Source organism: Melospiza melodia, chromosome 8, assembly GCF_035770615.1.
Source record: "Melospiza melodia melodia isolate bMelMel2 chromosome 8, bMelMel2.pri, whole genome shotgun sequence".
Lineage (NCBI taxonomy): Eukaryota > Metazoa > Chordata > Aves > Passeriformes > Passerellidae > Melospiza > Melospiza melodia.
The window spans coordinates 16,252,344-16,271,823 of NC_086201.1; the positions used below are offsets into that span (position 1 = coordinate 16,252,344).

The following is a 19,480-nucleotide window of genomic DNA, read 5'->3' on the forward strand; positions in this document are numbered from 1 at the left end:
CAAGATTAAACTTTACAACAACATCCTAATTAAGATAATGTGTTATTTATTTAACAATATTTCCAGCACTCTACCTTGCTCCAGTTCATCTTCCAGGATAGCAAGTGACCCATCATAGTTACTGCAGAATGCCTGTGCAGAGTACCAGTTTCTCAGATGTTCTGGATCCTTTGGAATTTGTATTAAAAAGCACTGTTTGAAAAAACAAAAGCAAACAAACAAACTTGCTTTGTTTGCTCTCTTCCAGCCATTTATCAATCACTAAGAGTGTCACTAAAACATTTCACATGCTGTTACTGAATGTTAAATATTTTACTACTTTCTGTCCTGCCATGGACATCTCCAGCACACTCAGTGTTAGTTTCCAGCTGTGATCTGGACTGCATTCAAATCAGTTGTTTCAAGGCAAACAATTGAGGTTAAATTTACCCTTGCAGTCACTGCAGTGAGCACTGGGATAAATTCAGGCACCTCGATGCATGTTGCTAATAAGGAACTTAGGCATTTAAGAGAAGCCAGATGAAACAGTTACCTTTTGACCCTCAATTGTAAATTCACTTTGGCTTATAATTACCTTTAATGAAGGCCATTTGAAACATCATGTTTCAGAGGACAGCAGCAATTAGGGATCCATTTAGCACATCAAGGGGTTAGAGACCTCTTTTGAGATCATAAAAGACACTTGAAATTGTCATATGTGGAAAAGAGAGGATGGAGCAGGCTTTTTATGGCAAAGGCACAAATACAATTGCATAGCTTTTGCATACATGAGTATTTACTCCCTGAAACTAAAGTAAAATTTTTAACACCTTGTTAAGACAACTTCTTAAAGTTGCGTACAGCTATTTAACAGCAATAAATCTTGGTGTCACTCTGTCAGTTCTTATCAACCTAAAAGCTCTGCTTTCAAAAAGTAAGAAAATCTTCAAATATTAAGTAATCCTTAAGTATGATTTCTGTCCTCCATATGGAATGCATTTTGAAGAACAAAACAGCATAAAAAAAGGTTTTACTTTGAATCCGAAGTGCAACCAGCCTTTGGGACATGCTCCTTGTTGGTTCGGGTCTTTTGGAATCTCCTTCTCTATCTTCTTTGGGATGTTACGTTTACAAATGCAGGGAAGAGAAGCAGTACAGTTTTCATCACCCCAGAGTCCTGAGCAAAAAGAAAATTCACAGTTCAATGTTGGTTTGAGAATTGGAAAGGGGTTTTTTTAGATACCTTGGATATTGTTTATTATCTGAGTAAAAAGACATTCTACATCAAATACATTTGGACATACTGCATTACAGTGGATTTGATGGTTCATGGGCACATCCTTTTACTTCCAGTTTAATTTTGTCAAGTAAAACCAATTCGTCTACACTGAGTCATATAACAAGTTAACAAGTGACTATAAAACTATTTATTAAAAAAAAAAAAAAAAATAAGAGATGCCTTCCAGATAAAATAGTTTGACTTCCATACATTGAAAGTTTTTGGCAAGATCCAGGTGATGATATGAAATGCTGGCCTGCTTAGGAGGAAAACATACTTTTCAGAAACTCAACAAATTTATGGCCAGCCCCTTTGGCCAGCTGAGAGGGGAGGGTGGGCGTCTCTTCCTTTTATCTGATACTAATATGGCAATGGCAAACTCAAACATTCATAAGTCATGAGTCAAAACCCCAAGATTATGTGTGGAAAAAAAGAAGGTTTTATGTTTTTTCAGTTTTGACTTTCGAGCCTGGAATTACAACACTGCAGCTGCATTAATCTTTTTCAGCTCTTCTCACAAATACAAAGCTGGCTATTTTTATTTTCCTTGGAACCTGACCTCTTTACTTTATCATATGACTTGCAGATCATCAGAAAATAGACACTGGAAAATGACAGAAGTCACTAGACCAGCAGAACTGTGACTTTTTTTAAATACCCTAGTAAAATACAGAACTTTGCCATGATTGAAAGGCTAGCACCAAAATTATGGCACCCAAAATCCCTCAGCAGATTGGCTATAGGATCAAAAATAACATAGAAACCTGAGTACTGAAAGTCATGTGCTGATAGAAAAACAGTTGATAGATGTAGGAAAAATTGTCACTAAGTCCATGTGGGTCATTTGGTTCTGAGAAAACTGTGAACACCAGCAATGCATTAACATTATTGCTGTTCCACATAAACGCCCAATTAAAACTGAAGTATCAATATCACTGGAATCTTTGTATTTTGACATTAGAGAGCTGTAAATATTAATATACTTTTAAAACCTAAAACCTAGTCTCTGAGCATGTTAATGATATTTCATTATTCTTTTCTTAATCACAGAAGCAGTCATGCAAATTGTAACTACGGAGCAGGACTTAATACGGATTGCATTTCTCAAAAGCAATGAAGAAAACAGAAACCCTTTGGCCAAAAACAGAATAAAGTTACAATTACTGCAGCAAAAGGAAATAGAAAAGAAACCTGTTTGTGATGAAATGAAGCCACATCTTTTCCCTGGTCTCTGCAGATCTCTTTCCCTCCCTTCATCCCAGTTCTGGTACGTTACTGGTGATTCATCTCTCCAGCTGCACAGAAATGTTAAGAATAAAGTTTCACTTTTTCCTTTGTCCTATCCTTACCTAAATTCACACCCTCCATCAAAGGGTTCAAAAGGAGATGCAAGGGAGAAGAAAATAAACAAACAACCACCGTGACCAAGGTCAACATAAATGTCTTTTACAAGCTTGCCAGAAGGAATTCTGCAATGTGGAGATAAATTAAGAGCAATATTATCCTGAATGATATTTACATGAGAATTGAAATTGTCTCTTGAATATCCCTCAGTCACCAAACTGCTTTGGCCCATCACAGTGGGAGAGGGCATGCCAAGCACAGCTCACAGCACTGTGGCACACACGAGTCCTTACCGAAACTCCTCACTGAGATTTTCTGCGTGCAACCCAATCCACCAGTGAACATCAGTAGTAGAGAGCTATAAAAGAAATGGTTTGCAATGTGTTTAGATGTTGTTGATGTTGTTGCCCTTCTACCAATGCATTAACAAACTCCTGAAGTCAGACTGTGTATTCAAGTAGCATCTCCATTGGGTTCCAATGGGAAGAGCAGGTGCTAAATCCTATCCATGTTAATTCATATAACTTCAGTGGTATTATTCACTTGAGTAGAGAATGATTTAGCTCCTGAATTTCCACAGGATTGCTGATCTGTCTTCTATAACCCAAGAATTTACAGCCTATATGGTTTGAAAAGACTGTCCTGCTATGTTAGACCATAATTTGTTTTCCCCCAATTCTAAAACTAAACAATAGCAAATATTTCCTTTAAGCAGTAACATAGTGCTGATCCTCGATGTTTCCAAAATGCTTTCTGAATATTTACTAACTATGTATGGCTCATACCAGAGTATTCTAGTTACATCAGAAAGGTTCAAGAGAATTTCTGGTGTAAACCTGAGGAGGAAATTTAGAGGAAAATGTCTTTTTTTTCCCCATATAAAAATCCATAGTCACAAGGGGGGTAAATTCAGTAGACATAATACAAGTCGGTGGACAGATACCCTGTTTGAATGTGAGAAACCATGATGGCTCCCCATGGGCAGAGAGGGGTGGGCAGAGAGGAAGAAGCAGAGAGGGATGTACACCACACATGAAACACACTTTTCTCTTTGTCCCCGATTACCTTCCCAACTTTGGGATAGGAATCTGGCTTTAGCTCCTCCTGGGTCTTGTGAGGCAGATTGATCAGATGCTCAACAGTAGAGCTGATTCTGCAGATTTGAAATGTAATTGAACTTCTTACGCTAAATAGGGCTTCAGGGAGAGATATGAGAAATGAAGGCAGAAAGAACATTATAAAGTAAAATGTCTTTTAGATTCTACCTGGAATAACAGGAGACAGATTCTCTGAAAGATAAGACAGAAAATAGCCTGAGGGTTTATTTTTTAAAAGGGGTGCTTTTTCTTACCTTCCTTATTTTATTTTGAATAAAGGTTTGTTCACCAGAAGAATTTATTATTGCCAATCCACCACGAAGCCAGCCACAGACAAATTTACATGTTTCCCATGCTGCAGGGCTGACATGGAAAAGATATTCTGCTCCTTGATAATATGACCAGGGCAGTTCTAGAAAATAAGCAAAAGAGACAGTGGTGTGCAGAGGTAAAAAACTCATTTCAAGTCTCATCTTTTTTTACCCCCATGGTCTGCCTACAGCCACATTTCAGAGGACAAATATACCACTAGGAACAGCAGAACCATATTTAACACATCAGTTTGTGTGACAAAAAATAAACTATGAGTTTGGTTTATTTTCTAATACTCTATCCCCTGAGACTGCAGCAATATCAAGAGCAGTATCTGATGCTGTGGTATTCCTAAATAACAGTGGCAGATTTGAGCTCTAACAAATAGTTCCTACAGAGTTCCTTACTGTAAATTTTCAACATAGAATATTTTAGTTATTTTATTTTTAACAATGGCTTAAATTGTATGTCCATGTGATACTGTTTCAAGATGAAAAAAAGAAAATATTTTCATACCAGCTGTGTACCAATTTGGACTCATTGGTTTGACACCTGCAAAAAACCCCAAAAACAAACAAAGAATCATTAAGAATATTGCTATTGTTGTTCAGGGAGAAAATGGGAGTTAAATGTGGAATAAAATAAAATAATTGCCACACTCACTAAAAAGCTTTTACAGTAGTTTTTATGAATAACAACTTTGAATGAGTATTTCCAACTAACTGGTAATCTTGCTATATGTTTTTAAATTGACTGTTCACATTAGATCTGTTAACTGAACAACAAACCTAAGTGGAATAACCGATTTGGCTTTGCCATGATTTCATGCAGAAGACCAGTGAGAACTCCAGAGGTGGCTAAAAAGGAGATTTTTAGATTTTTTTTTTCTTTGTCTCTTCTGAATTCAAGTAATGTGTATAACAGACAGTGCATGATAATTAACATTCTACCTTTTGGTATTTTGCATATCCATTCACGCTTTTCTTTGCAGTGTGCTGGAAAGACTGTTCTGTTTACTTTGAACACACCACAGCTTCTTGAGTCATCTTCAACATACTTGTCCTCCAAAAATGAAGATACAACCTGAAAACAGCACATTCATTCACTTCCACTGACAGCCCAAGATAAAGCATTTAAAAACCTCATCATGGAGAAAAAGGAAGGATTTAGACATATGTGTAAAATAGGAACAGCTAAGCAACAACTAGAGGACTGAGGTCTGCCTAAATTATGATGGTAAAATACAAATAATAGGGTCCATAGCCATGTTCTCTCAATGCCCTGTCCAACTCATTTGTAACAGACTTCTTCATAAAAATGAGTGAATAAGTTGTTAGGTTTCACAGTTGTTAGCTGTGAAACCTAACAACTTTTTGACCTGATTAACAGCAGCTGCTCACATCTAAAAACCTTTGCCTCCGTTCAATGTATGCTCAGATGTGACTTGTAAGGTTACTGAAATACAGAGTAAACAGATAGTTACAGGTGTTCTGTCAGACCACTGCCACGTCCCTCCAGAAAGTGCATTTCTTTTATTAAATCCAATCCAGAACTGTCTCTCTTCTGTTCTACAACAGAAACAAAGAAAATAACATTTCTCATGCACTTTTTCCTCAGCTATTTCAGAAACAATTTTTCAATAGTACAAATACACATATTAATTTCTTCTCCAATTCAATATATTATTCCATAATACATTTCTTAACTTTTTAGAATTCTTGAAGTAAACTCTTGCTTTCCCACTAAAATGTTAGATTATGTTTTACAAGATGAAAACATTTAAAATAGGATTAAAATGGTAGAACCTCCATTTCAACAAGGAATGTTAATTCACAAAAACACCACCTTGACAACAACAGCTGCTCAACATTTACCACAAAGATCACCTTCGAAAAGAATCACATTGAAATTATGCTGAAACATTTCACCCAATTTTAGCTCACATTAGAGTAGGGACTTCTTTGGACACTAGCAAAGACGATGGAATAATGTCAATTGTAGATTAGTACAATTATGATAAATCTTGTTGGTGTTAAAAATATATTTACCTATCAAAAATTGTATATAACAGATTGTTTAAAAATGTTTCTTCATAGATGTGGCTAAAACTAGCAAGATGGGCTCCAAAATCTCGACATAACGCTTCTGCTTCATCCCATGTTCTTCTCATCAGAACTTTTTCATTGTGAAATATCTGCAATAAAATAACCATTGTCATAAATTTAGCTTGTTTTAAAGAGCAGTTTTTTTCAGAAACCCATAAAAATCAAATATTAGTCACAGGTTTTCCTAACCAAACCAGGTAAATTTCAAGCAAACCTCTGATTCTTGTTACTTTCTCTCACTTTCAACTGCAGTGCAGGACGGTAACAGGAAATTTTTGTTTGTTGAGTCAAAGAAATAATGCTTCATCAAAAATGTTTTAGGAACAGCATATCCTTAAGCTGATGTAGAATCAGAAAAACTCAAAGCAAGTATGACATGTACCTTGTAGCAGTTGAGCAGATTAGGTTCTGATTCCCATCCAAAATAGCAGGAACTCGAATACTTTTGAAAAGTAAGTTCAGGTTCTTCATAAGAATTGACTTTTTGCTTGCACAATGACATGGCTTTGAAGTTCTTACAGCTTTTCACCTCCCAGTAACCAACAGGGTGCTTCCCTCGCATAGCCACACATCCTCCAGAATGACCTAGACATGGGGATAAGTGCTGAATATCAGAATAGAATATCTGAACTTTGCCATTTCTTTGGTCAAGTTGCTGTTTTATTGACATGGGTTTCTGGATAAAAGCTTAATGAACTTACAAAACTAGCAAATTCTTTGGTCAGCAGCCAACTTATAAGCCTCTCTTGGCTGGCTTGAGCTTGTAAAATGAACCAGGACAAACAGTTCCTCTCACAAAATGCACAAGAAGAATTGCAATTAAAAACATTACTTTTGCAAAATGCAGTAGTAAGCAATAAATGTAAAGAGTCTGAATCAGAGAACCATTATTGAAAAGGAGTATCTTTATAAATATGTCTCTATTTTCAGATATTGCTTAGTGGTTTGTGTTTCAAAGGTTGAACAACTGTTTAATGTTTTTACTTTCTGTTTCCTTGGAACATTTTCCTAAGAATTACTATGAAACAAACAAGATAAAACTAAAGGGGAAGAAGAAGAAACCTCCACACCGTTATTCACAGAAATGTTTTTTGCAACCTCTGGCCTATTTTTCATATAGAATGCAAATTTCAAACTGTTACTGAATAAAATTCATTACTTTTTAGAATCTTTTGCTGGGAGTCTCAGGAAGCCCTTGAAAAGCTCATGAAGAAGTGTATGGAAAGCATCAGGTTTGGGTTTTGACATTCTTTAAAGAATATGATGTATGCAACAAATGTATTACAGTTCGTAAAGGAATGTATGCAAAATACCTCATGGAAAAAGAAGAATTTCAGGGATCAGCTGTGTCTGTAAGGAGGGCAACTTCTTGTGGAGCCAACAGCAGATGCAAATTTATCTCTGCTCTCTTGGCCAGGCAGGGAGGAAAGGACTGGGACTCTTCAGTCCCTGCTAAGCACTGGTGCTGTGGAGAAGAGAGCACCCTTCCCAGTTTCCATTTCCAGCCTTTCCATATTTTTACCAGCATGCTACTCACGTGGCTGGTGCTTGTTCCAGTTTGTGTAGCTCACTGAGTGATTCTTGCCTGCTGTACTGAGCCAAAAGTATTCTCCTGTGTTGTTAAGGTCTTGCAATCCTATCCAAAAGTAAGTTCTCTCAGATTCTGCCATGCTGCGGATCATGCTGTTGATAAAAGCTTGTTCAAACCTTAATAAAATAATCAAAATAAAGGTTTTTAGAATAAAATAGGTAAATTGATATTTCAGTGAATATCTCTCATGACATTATTTAAATTACCTCGGATGAGAAAGATAAAATGGAGGTACTTAATTTTCTTTACAGAATGCTGTGGGGAACTTGAGGTATAAGTCTGTATCCCTATTTTTTCAGCACTTGAGCACATAAAAGAAACACTAGAATCAGTTTTTAAATAAAACCTCAGTGCTTGAATTGCAAGATGTAAAGACAGAATGTATTAATGATGCACAAATTAAAACAAGAAACTTCAGGTATGAAGGAAAAATGTTAGTGGGGTCTGAAAAGGCTCCAGAAGAAAGAAAAGAAAAATCTCTGCACAGAAGTGTCCTACTGAAACCAGCAGATACACAAACCAGCACTAAGAAAACATTTGAAGGACCCAAAGCACCAGCTGAACTGAGTACAAAGAATCTTGATTTCTTCACTAAAGTTATGTGAGAGACGTACACCTTTTTGCAAGTTATAACTGCTGTGCATAGTAATCCAATTTTCACTTAAATGCAATTAGTTCTGATATAACTGTTATACAAACTCAGAAAATAATAGCTAAATATAAGGATGACAGTAATGCAAGAGACAGAATGCAACACTGTGATCAATGTTACAGTATCTGTAACACTGTGAGGGACTCAGAATTTGCATTTAATTTTCATTTCCTCTGCACGTCCTCTTTTTATGTCTACTCTCCTTCCTCTACAACTTACTATCTAATGAACACTTTAGGATCAGTTACTGAAAAGGTTTTGCAGTTTTCACTCCAGAACAACAAACGTCAGCAGTAATTTAACAAAACCACAAAACTAACATGCTTTTGCTACTCCTTGCTACTGTTGCTAACTGGAACTGGGAAATAACATCACAATTAGTGATGGGTCTTCCGAGAAGTGAAAAAACAAAAATAAAAAAAAGCAGAAAAAGACAGAAGACATTATTCTAGTGATGTGCAGTATGCCTACAGCTCCCTGCCACATTTGAGCTGCCAATGCTCAGCTGCAAGGATTTGTCCCTTATTCCCCCTGAAAGGACCTTTGTCACACTGCAGCTCAGTGCTGCACGCCCTGTGCACAATCCTGGAACCACTGGGCAGAGCAAATTCCCACTGATGTCAACCTTTAGGTAGGGTAGCCAGTGGTTTCCTAAAATACCTACCTACTCTTTATCTGATTGCTGAGGGTTACTTTCCCTGGTCTAAAGGGAGCAGATATTTCCTCCTTGTATTTTTGGGCTTTGGGGTTTTTTTTTTGTTATTTAGGCTTTTTTTAAAATAATAAATAGGCAGCAGTAAGTATCGATGTAATTTATCTATTAGTAGGTCAAACTTTAATGGAAAGCCATCATGAAGGGTAAATAACAAAGGGAGCAGAGAAAACCCAAGCATCTGGACATCTACAGAGGAGAAAGTTCTTGCTAAAGCTGGAATAGAGGCAAATAAGAACAAGGCATGGGAAAACAGCAACAAATGCTTTCAAACATTTACTCTCACTCTATTTGCTGAGAAATCACATAAAATGAATACATAAACAGAAGCATTTATAAAACATTAATTGATTTGGATTAAAATTTTATATTTATTTCACTATAAAAATAAGTATATTTTCATCTTTCAGTACACCTTTCAAGTACACTAATAAAGTTTCTCAAAGATGTTACATACCCCTGCAGCAAGCATTTTCTTTAGATTTCTGCATGCCCAAGTGTGCACATTGCTAAAAGTGTTTATTAGCCTAACAATTGCTCATTAATAAATTTATTTTCAGTTAAAAAGTAAGGCAAAGCACACCATTGATTTCAGCTGATGTTAGTAATTATGCTCACCTCTCAAGCAAATATTACTTCACCATGGTGATATGTTTTGCCATGCAATGCTTTATAAAGTTAGAATAGCTCTTGTTAGAGGTATCTTCACGCTATCTAATAGGATTAACTACCTGTTGGTTACTGATACAAGTGCAGATGGGCAGAAATAACCACTGGAAGCAAGTTCAAAACTTCGAGGGGTACTGTCGATTTTGTAACAATATCCACCATGTCTTTCCCATCCCTTAAAAGAAATGAACATCATTTTATAGATTATTAATTATTGTATAGTTGTTAACAACTTGGCCCCCTTTTGTTTGATGATCCCTGGCATCCCTGCAGATCTTTTCTTTCCTACCATGGTTGAAGAGCAGTTACCCTCAAGATCACTGAAAATGCGTATATCAGATGAGCCAGAACGCTGTGCCTGTGGTCAGCCTGCCTCATTTCATCTCATTATTATCTTTTACTTCATTCACCCTGGGTGTCCAAAAGACACCACCAGGACTGGTGTAAGTTCTGCTGGTGTGAGCTCATGCAGCATACCTGCTTGGAATTATGATTAACTGTTTTAAATAAACAAGAGGACAAAGAGATAATACACTCTCTCAGTCTTTTGATTACTGAATGTAACTTTTTTCACATTAGAAAGAAAAGGATCAAAGCCAAGGGACTGTAAGAGTGTTTAGCAAATGTTTTTACAGGGTGTGAAACACCAAGCAGCAGAAATTTATCCTGAGTAGAAGTTGCCAGAGTGGGCCAAAATACTTATGACCAGTGGCTCAATACCTTGAGACTCAGTCCTGAGGGGCACAGGATTGAGAAGAAGTTGAAGTGCTATCAAACTGCTGACTACAGCTTGTCAAGAAAACCTTGATGCTCTGCACATTTTTCACCCAGTCAGGACTGGGACAAACCTTTCTTACACTAACAACACACAAAATTCTTGAGTGACAAAATACATTGGTCCAAATTAAATAAATGCAGTCACCCTAAACTTCTGGAAATTTTAAGCTGGAATCAAGTAGTAATGTCCACAATCGTATGACAAGAACTCTGGATCTGGACACTACATCTGGCAAAAGACTGCATCCGACTCCAAACAGATCGATTGCAACCTTCTTAAAATTCAACTGAACTGGCTGCGTTTCTTCATTTCCCAAGAAACAAGACAGGAAATCTAAAAAAGGAAGACAATTAGCTAAATAATAAAGCAGCTTAGAGAGATTTTTTTGCCTCCACAGTTTTGAACATAACAGAAATTCAACAAGCTTCCTCTTTCCACACTGTGAAAAGGAACTGATGGCAAACTAAGTCATATTTTAACATGCTTCCTTTTACTACTAGAACACAGAGCCTAAATGCCTGAAAATATGATACCATCTCCTAGTTGGATAGCTGTGCTCTTTCCCATTTGTGTTTGAAAGCAAATGTACAAGTGGAAGAGTTCACCCTCTGTGTCAATGAAACTGGTAGGTTTTCACCCTGACATTCCATTTCAGTGTATGAAAACCATGTGTGGGACGAGGCATCATATAACAGCCCTTATTTGCACAGATGTTGGACAAAAGGGTTTCACTTTTGATCTAGAAAGAAACAGGAACTTGGGTCACAATCACTGATGAAACAACAAGCCATGAAAGGCATCTTGTGAAGCCTTTTAATCTTGCATTAAAATTTAGTTTACATACTTTTAAAGCAAACAATGTGATTTTTCCAAGCAAAACATGCATGTTTTTAAGATGAAAAACTGACATTATCTATTTGCATCCACATGTTCTGTACCTGTATTTAGAGGTTACCTATATAGTTCTATGTCATTAATATAGTTCTAAAACAACCACAAAACCACTTACCTCTGGACAATTTGATTCCAGTTCAGGAGAGACACTATTAAATTCCCCTGCTTTTTTGCAGATATAGAAAGATTTGTCTTCACATTTTTTAATCCTCCAATGTCCCTCCTAAAGAATAAATAGAGTATATTCCATATATATCCATATTGTCATGCATATCTATACAAATATTAGATCACACTCTCTCTTCCTCTTTTAACTCTTCACTAAAAAAAGTAATTTTTCTCACTCCATTTACCCAGCCATAGATGGTCCATTTACTTCTACCAACACTTCAGCAGGACATCCCAAATCAATCATACAAATGGGTTCGTCTCTTTCACTCAGCATTCAAGATGTAAAGCATCTTGATTAACTAACACCATGGCCGTGCCAGAGCACCTTTCTTACTGGCTATCACAGTTCTTTATAAGATTAATCTCGGTATTTGAACAGTCCTTACTCAAGATATTACAAACTTTATATCATATAATTTTCACACATCTGTACATACATCAAAAACAATGCTTGAAAAATTTTATCCCAAACCTACTTTTCCTTCGTATTTTACATTTTCACTTGTTTGTTTACAATTGCAAACTAAGTAAAATATGACTTTGGAATCTAAACCCTCCCCCCCTCCCCGCCTCGCCTTGTTCCAAAGTCCTATTTTCTGCTTCCAGTAGGAACAGACCTTTCCCAGTCACTGTAATTGTCTTGGTTTTCTCCTGAGTTAAAGATTGCAACTTGGATCCACTACTGTAGAGACAGCAGAACCCTTGATACAGTTTTCACACTCAGACAAAACATATTTTGCAAAAAAGTTTTTAAAATTATAGTGCTACTTAAGCAAGTCATGTATTAGTGAGTTTAAGAACTGGTAATTGCAAAAATAAAGTAAATGCACGACCACATTACAAAAGAATTGACAGTGCCACGAATACCAACAAGATAGGATAGTGTTGTTTTAATATTACTCTCTGTTTTACAAATCCTGACTGATCTGGTATCAATCTCTCTATCAATCAATCTGCTATCAACTTCTATACTTTCATGTAGACCTAGACTATTGTTTTGAAAGACACTCCATAAAATTTATAGATATTTACACAAAGATAATACAGGCACAGCTGACAGTTTTTCAAAACATAAATTTGAAACTTTCAAGACCAGAACTTATGCATCATAAATTATGACACACACTATTTGGATTTTAAATTACTTTATCAAAATACCCACTCATATTTGTTCTCTTCCATTTGCCAGGCTTTACATATGTTGTATTTTTATTGAACATAAGCTCAAAATCTGTGATTTATTTTCTGTGAATCAATACTGCAGAATGCATTGGTTTCTAAAGGCCGTGCTGCATTTGTCATAACATGAATGCATTAAGAATCAAAAACAAAGTCATACTCTAGGTCATGGTTTAAAAATGTATGCACAGCAAGAAATAAAATTATTATGAGCTAAAATAAAAGTGCCTAATTCTTTTAAAAGAAAACTTACAGGTCCTTGTGCCAAAACACAGAGTTGTCCTGTTCTTTGAAAGGTGTTAGGCTCTTGTCTGTGCCAGTTAGAGAATTTTACTGGGGTTCTATCTGACCACTCAAAAACAACAGGGGTGTTATTACTGTATAATCCAATCCATGTCTCTGTTACATTTTCTGTAAAAGAATAAGCGAGTTCAGATTTTAATGGTGAAGTGATAAAGCCTGTTTTTCCTCTAACACGATACCACCACTAAAAGTTATTCATGGGATTTTATCGGAATGTCCTTCTTTCAGGAAAAAATAAAAGCTGTATAAACTTTAGGAAACCTTACTGATGAGACTAGGTTCTACTGCTCTTGAAAGCTAAATAATTTCAAAAACAGAATCAACATACATGATAATATGCTTTAAAATCCTAAAACATACAAATTAAGAGCATATGCACTTTCTTGAAGTGTATGGGCAAGCAAAACTGATGTGGGAGTGAAATATTTCTTCATATAATTTTCCATGCCACACTCAGCTTCGGGATTCTCTGAGAGTTACAGGGTCCAGTGACAGCACAGTTGTAGCCAGTGTCTAACAAAAAAAGGAGAGATAAGGCTTGCATTTTGATGTCAAGTTTTATTTTACCAGCCTCTACAGGAGAAAAAGCACTCAGGCTTTCAGGCATGTAAGCCCTTCTCCTGAAGAGAAGCTTGAACAAGCTGGAATGAAGCAGCAGACTGAAGCTGAACTCAAGCAGAGAACAATTACATCTATCCATTACAGCATCCCTGCCAACAATGTTATTTGTTATCTATGGAGGGTCTTCATGGAGGTGAGGAAGATGATGGAGGTTAATATCCAATCTCCACATGACACTTTGCCCCAGCTCTGCGAGAAAACCTCAAAACCAAACTGTGCAGCTCTGCCAGCACACTGGTGTCAGTGGCAGGCAGAAAATACTCACTTTCCTTTGCTGCTGTTATGACAACAAAAGTATTGGCATTGCTGCATCAAAGAGCTTTTGTTCATTAAGTTCCTTGTGCAATTGTGCTGCCTTTCAGGACAATGTGAACCAGCAGAAGTGCTTTGATACGCCCTGCTGACATCAAAGGGGACTCTGCCCTCACAGTAACAGCAGCAATTTTGCAGTGTGGATCAGGCCAGCTTGCAAGCCAAAGACATACTGAATTGGTTTTGCTTCTAAGCACAGCTCTAGTATAAGGTTGATGACTGAATGTTTTGCAATAGTTTGCAAGGAACCAGGCAAGAGTAGGAAAGGACAAAAGCTAGCATTTTTACTATGGCCTCACTGCGTCTGCTTCAGGGAGTCATCTCTTTATTTTAAGAATAGTTATTGGAAAAGGTGACTATGCATTTTTAAGACTCCTAGAATGGGCATGCAACATGGTTTCTTTTTTTGCAAACACTATTTGGGTGTGACACATAATATAGCGCTTAGATGGTTACAAGTTAAAGAGCTGCACAAAAGAGCACCACAAAATACTTCAAGAAACACCTGCACACTTAAACTCCCGAAACTCACCACTTTCAAGCAATTTAAGGAGCAGCTCTTCATCTGCCATGGAGGATACACTAATGAGCCTGCTATTTTCACTCTGGCATGAGAGAGAAGCATCGTTCCAGCTCTTGTGCTCTTTATGAAGTCTGTAGCAGTTGCGATTGTGCGGGTACCAGCCAGCGTCACAACGAGTGGCACGGTACTGCCAGGTATCTTGAAATGAGCACACCAAGTTCATGTACATTAGACAGAATTGCCAAGCTTATGCTATGTTCATAACACGTTCAGAGTTGGTTTTTTTTAACCTTAAAATGCTGAAAACAGAGTTTTCCAAGATGACTTAAGGAGGCCTAAACACCTGCTCTATGGATCATCACCTACCAAGCAAACTGAAATTCCTTCCATTTTATTTGATGATTGAACTGTTTGGGCTGCTGGACTAGTGGCAAAACATAATTCAGTTTAAAACACAGTTTATCTCCCTTATTACTTCTGAACCTGGTTCAAGGATAGATAAAGCTTTTTCAGACACATTACCTACAGAATGTTTGGATAGCTTTCCTTTACTACCTGAAACAAGCTGCTAAACTTTAAGTTACTAGGAAGGAGCTGAACCCATGTAAGTAGCTCATATAAAACCAAAAATTTATGCAAGTAGCTCTTATAAAACAAAAAATTTATGTTAGAATAAACTAAATTCTGTTTTTGACTTTCTCAGAGAACAGAGAGTCATTCTGAGTCATTCCATGCACTACACATCTTATACGCATTGTATAAACACTTGAAGTATATGTACAACACTTTTTTGGCATATCAAAAATACAGCACATCATAAAAAACCCTGCAAATTTTGTGCTTCATCTATACATCTTTCTTCCATGTGTGCCACTGGTTAATTCCATTCACACTCAAAACCTATTTCGCAACTTCTAAGTGTGGCTTATATTGTAATATAAAAGGGAATGAGCATACTGATGGTGTAAGGAATCAAGTAAATGTTATTTGTATTAAAACTGTTTGTTCTAAGACTCTCAACAAAGAGTGCTTTGTTTTCAAAGACTGAATTTAAACAGAAGAAAGTGTTATTACATCAGTTAAAGTAAATTGTATTCAACTTAAACAAGCAAACCCACACATTTACTGCAGGTGCAACTCTGTTCTGCTGACTTTATAGTCAGGTGGCTTCTTTTGCTCTCCTTGCACCCCCACAAACAAGACAAAGTAACACTGACACACTTACCCAGTGTTTCATGCTCTGTCTTATTTAAATATTTTTTGCATATAAAAGGCAATCCAGATTCACAAAAATAACTGTTCCAGCCGTACTTTAGTCTTGGATTAATCACTGCACAATGATTTTCTTTATAACGGTTATCAGAGACATCTGCAAACACATTTTTGAGGAGCACAAAATTACAAAAAATCAGTTCTTAGTTGTAAAATGGTATTGTAAGGTTCCCTGCAACTTCTTGAATTAATGTATAAACAAGCCTGCATACCCAAACTTCTAATAATATTATACCAGTACTATGGACAGTTGAACATTTACCATTAATTACGTGTGTGGCAATGCCTCCTTGGCTGCTGCTCTCAGATGAGAGACTGAAACAAGCTTGAGTGTCTATAATTAATTGTTGGTGGACAGGCTTCAAAATTAAGCAAACCAAGTCACAAAATTCATGTTAGTGTACTAATTGTAATTACAGCTTGTTAACATAAAAAAATTGAAACTCCTTTCCTCCATGTAAGTAGCTACAGTTTTTAAATATGCAGCAAAGGAACATCTTTGAAAGTACAAAAGGATTGGACCATTAATGCTTTGAAGAGATAGATCTCACTTGATGTTATATCCTTAGAAAGGCTCTCAGTTTGTGAACATGAATAAATAGATCTAACAAAAATAACCTGCACTCATTCACTTAATTCAACTTTCAAACATAGCTGTGGGAACAGCAGTGCTGCATCAAGCTGCAGTTATAGAGAGCATATAATTATGCTGCTATAACACATGCAAGAGGAACATCAAGTACTTGCTCTCCAGTTGACAAATATTAGTGGTGCTCCATCTGACCACTGCCAGCCAGCGTCTTCATCCAGGCGGTTCAGGCCCATCCACAGCATCATGTCTGTGGAATTTAACTGCCCTGAAACAGAAAAAATAAACAAATAATACTGCATGCTTTCCCCAAGCTTTAAAATATCTACAGGCATAGACCTGCTGTCCTGACTTGTTACAATTGGAATAAAACAAAACTTCAAAGCATTCTCCACAAAGTTCAGGCTGGTTGGCTTTTTTTCCTGTCCTTAGAAATAGTACGTTGCTCTGTTAATCAACACAGAGATGAAAAGGAATAAACTCGAAACCTGAAATCCTTCACAAGCCACTCATTCTGCAAACCCTTCCTACATGAGTTGCTGCTGGCCTTAGAAGTTAAATCTAGAACAAGCAGCTACATAAACGCTAGCCTGTTTATATAAACACTAGCCTGTTTCAGCTTTTCATAAATCAAACAACTTTCAGAAACCTTTACAGCCTTGCAGGCATATCAAAAAGCCAATGAAATATTTTTGAAACTTCCTGTTAGCTTATATCCTTCAATTGAAAACCAGCAATAGTGGGAAGCAATGAAAATCGGAGGCAACCTTTGCATCAGAGCTCCACCACCCACTCCTCCACTTGCTTTTCTCCACTCACACTAAAACACCCATGAAATCCTTCCTTTCAGAAGGCTCTGCACAATTTGTTTGAGACATTTGCTCCAAGGGGAAAAGCAAATTGCTTATCAGAGAAGGAGTAACATGTATTTATACAGCTGGCATTCTTTCCATCCAGGACATTTACTTTAGGCCTGTAGAAATGTTCCTATCATTCCCATTTACTGAAGTCTAGCTTACAGGGACAATTTAGCAGGAGAAAGGGACACCAAGGTAGACTGCAGAGAAGGTAACCATGTATTATTCTCCAAAGTAAACAAACACACTCCCTAACCACAGCTGCAGGATGAATGGGAATCTCTGTGGGGAGGGAGAATTGAGAAAATGACACCCTCAAGTAACATAACCACTTCTGCATCTCAGTTTATTAAGGTGGGGATTTACCTTCATCCTTGCTCTTTCAAACAGCTCTACTGAGGTGTGTTACATGACACAGCCCCACAAGCAGCAATGGGAGAGGCATCACTCAGGGTATGAGGCTCCAAAGCTATCCCTTTGCACAGGTAAGGAGAAAATCTAACTACAGGTTTCCTACGAGGTCCCCAGAGCAATGTCTACTCACTGCTTAAGTTAGTTATGTAGTCCTGCTCCTCGGGGTTGGTGACACTGAGCAGGTCCCCTCCTTGCAGCTGACAGGCAGCCCGAGCCTCAGGCCAGCTCAGCACGGACGCCAGGTTGAACTGGTAGCAGGTGTGTGTCTTGGGGTTCTTCTTCCAAAAGATGTCACAGCCCCTCTCTATTCAGAAACAGATTTATCACCAGCTGCCCATCATGCCAAACCAATCAGAAACACAACACCTTGAACAATTTAATTAATTAATGACAGCAACATCCCAAAGGAAGCACAATTGCGATCACCTTTTCTGTTACTTAGTTAACACAAATAGGGAAATAAGGCACTAATGAAATAAAATGTTGCTCCAAATTTCAAATGGTTGATAAAACACTCAGGAGCTGATCTGTAGCTGGTGGTGATTTCCACAACTCTCTTGAAGCCAACACAGCTAAATTTAATTTATTCTGGCTAATAATTTGTTTCTAAAGCTGAAGGTTGAAATATTCAAACGGTGAACACCTCACCCAACTTGTGGCAACACTCACCTTGTACTGGTGGTCCTTGTACTCAAGAGAATGACCTTTAATTAAAAAGGATAAGCAAGGACACAAATACTATCTATTTTAACGGCTTCCCAGAAGTACTCACTGCAAAGACACATATACAGCTGTTTTTAAGATGCTTTGGAACAGAGATCTGAAATGTAGCTTGAGTAGGAAAGGCTTTTCCAAACCACTTCTACTGATAGAAGACACTATTTTGCTTACTTATGCAATAAGCTCAAATGTTCACAAAGATTATACATCCAAAATCCTTTCAACAGCAAGCAGTTTTAAAGCTATTGCTTTCTAGTATTTTAGCCCAAGACAAATCCAAGCAGTGCACAGAAGAAAAGGAATGTGCCAGATGCAGGGCAGTCCAAGCAGCAGGCGACTTTGCAGGAGCAGCCCTTAGGTAAAGTGTCCCACATAAGCTGCCTGGGTATGACTAGGACAGAGGGCTTTGGCTGCAGGGTAAGGTCAGTGGGCTGCACAGAGTGAGGTCCTTCTCCTGATCCCTCTGCTGGTCCTTCAGCTGGTTTTGTTGTTGTGATGAGGACTTTGAGTCTCAAAGGTCAACCAATAAACTATAACAGATTTTCTAAAGATATTCCTTTGTGCTTTTTAAAAAGACATTCCCTTCTAACAGAAGGGAAGTAATCTAAATCCAGACTGTTTCCTAGTATTACTAATAAAGAACAAACTCATGGAGGGGGGAGAGAGAAGACAACATCTTACCAGCATTTGGGCAAAACCCCCATTTTTCATCTTGTTCATAGTGAGTTGTTGTGGCACACCACTCAGATTCCTTTCCATCTCTGGTACACTCATAATACCACTTATTGTTATATTTAAATGGAAAAACACATGGGAGACCAAAAGAATTTCCAAGCAAGGTGTATGTTTCTGGAAAAGAAAGTAGAGATTAAAAGAATGCAGACCACAACAATTCTTTTTGCCCCCATATGTCATTATTCCTGTATTTAGCAGCAGTGATAAAAATAAAATGTCTAAAATGACTTTTAAATTTTAATTTACAATTGGTAACAGCATTACAAGTGTGAGCATCATAATTTCAGAAAATAAAATGTAGAAATAATAATTTATGAAATTTGTCACCATGAGACGCATTCCTGTAACTTACTCCATTAACAAAAAAATCCC

The 19,480-nt window shown here is 37.2% G+C and overlaps 1 protein-coding gene across 1 annotated transcript in view; it reads right to left on the minus strand.

Moving 5' to 3' along the window:
- The window catches only part of PLA2R1 (phospholipase A2 receptor 1), a 35,773-nt gene that overhangs the window by 10,847 nt on the left and 5,446 nt on the right, over positions 1 to 19,480 (minus strand). The window contains exons 3-21 of the mRNA XM_063161974.1: positions 19,055 to 19,222; positions 17,784 to 17,957; positions 16,537 to 16,650; positions 15,747 to 15,890; positions 14,531 to 14,719; positions 13,016 to 13,173; positions 11,528 to 11,635; positions 9,803 to 9,915; positions 7,654 to 7,823; positions 6,499 to 6,701; positions 6,060 to 6,205; positions 5,495 to 5,579; positions 4,962 to 5,094; positions 4,528 to 4,563; positions 3,954 to 4,111; positions 2,896 to 2,960; positions 2,450 to 2,553; positions 1,014 to 1,156; positions 75 to 192 (exon numbers count right to left, since the gene is read on the minus strand). Of these exons, the coding sequence (XP_063018044.1) occupies positions 75 to 192; positions 1,014 to 1,156; positions 2,450 to 2,553; positions 2,896 to 2,960; positions 3,954 to 4,111; positions 4,528 to 4,563; positions 4,962 to 5,094; positions 5,495 to 5,579; positions 6,060 to 6,205; positions 6,499 to 6,701; positions 7,654 to 7,823; positions 9,803 to 9,915; positions 11,528 to 11,635; positions 13,016 to 13,173; positions 14,531 to 14,719; positions 15,747 to 15,890; positions 16,537 to 16,650; positions 17,784 to 17,957; positions 19,055 to 19,222 (2,529 nt within the window). The remainder of the gene's footprint in view (positions 1 to 74; positions 193 to 1,013; positions 1,157 to 2,449; positions 2,554 to 2,895; positions 2,961 to 3,953; positions 4,112 to 4,527; positions 4,564 to 4,961; positions 5,095 to 5,494; positions 5,580 to 6,059; positions 6,206 to 6,498; positions 6,702 to 7,653; positions 7,824 to 9,802; positions 9,916 to 11,527; positions 11,636 to 13,015; positions 13,174 to 14,530; positions 14,720 to 15,746; positions 15,891 to 16,536; positions 16,651 to 17,783; positions 17,958 to 19,054; positions 19,223 to 19,480) is intronic.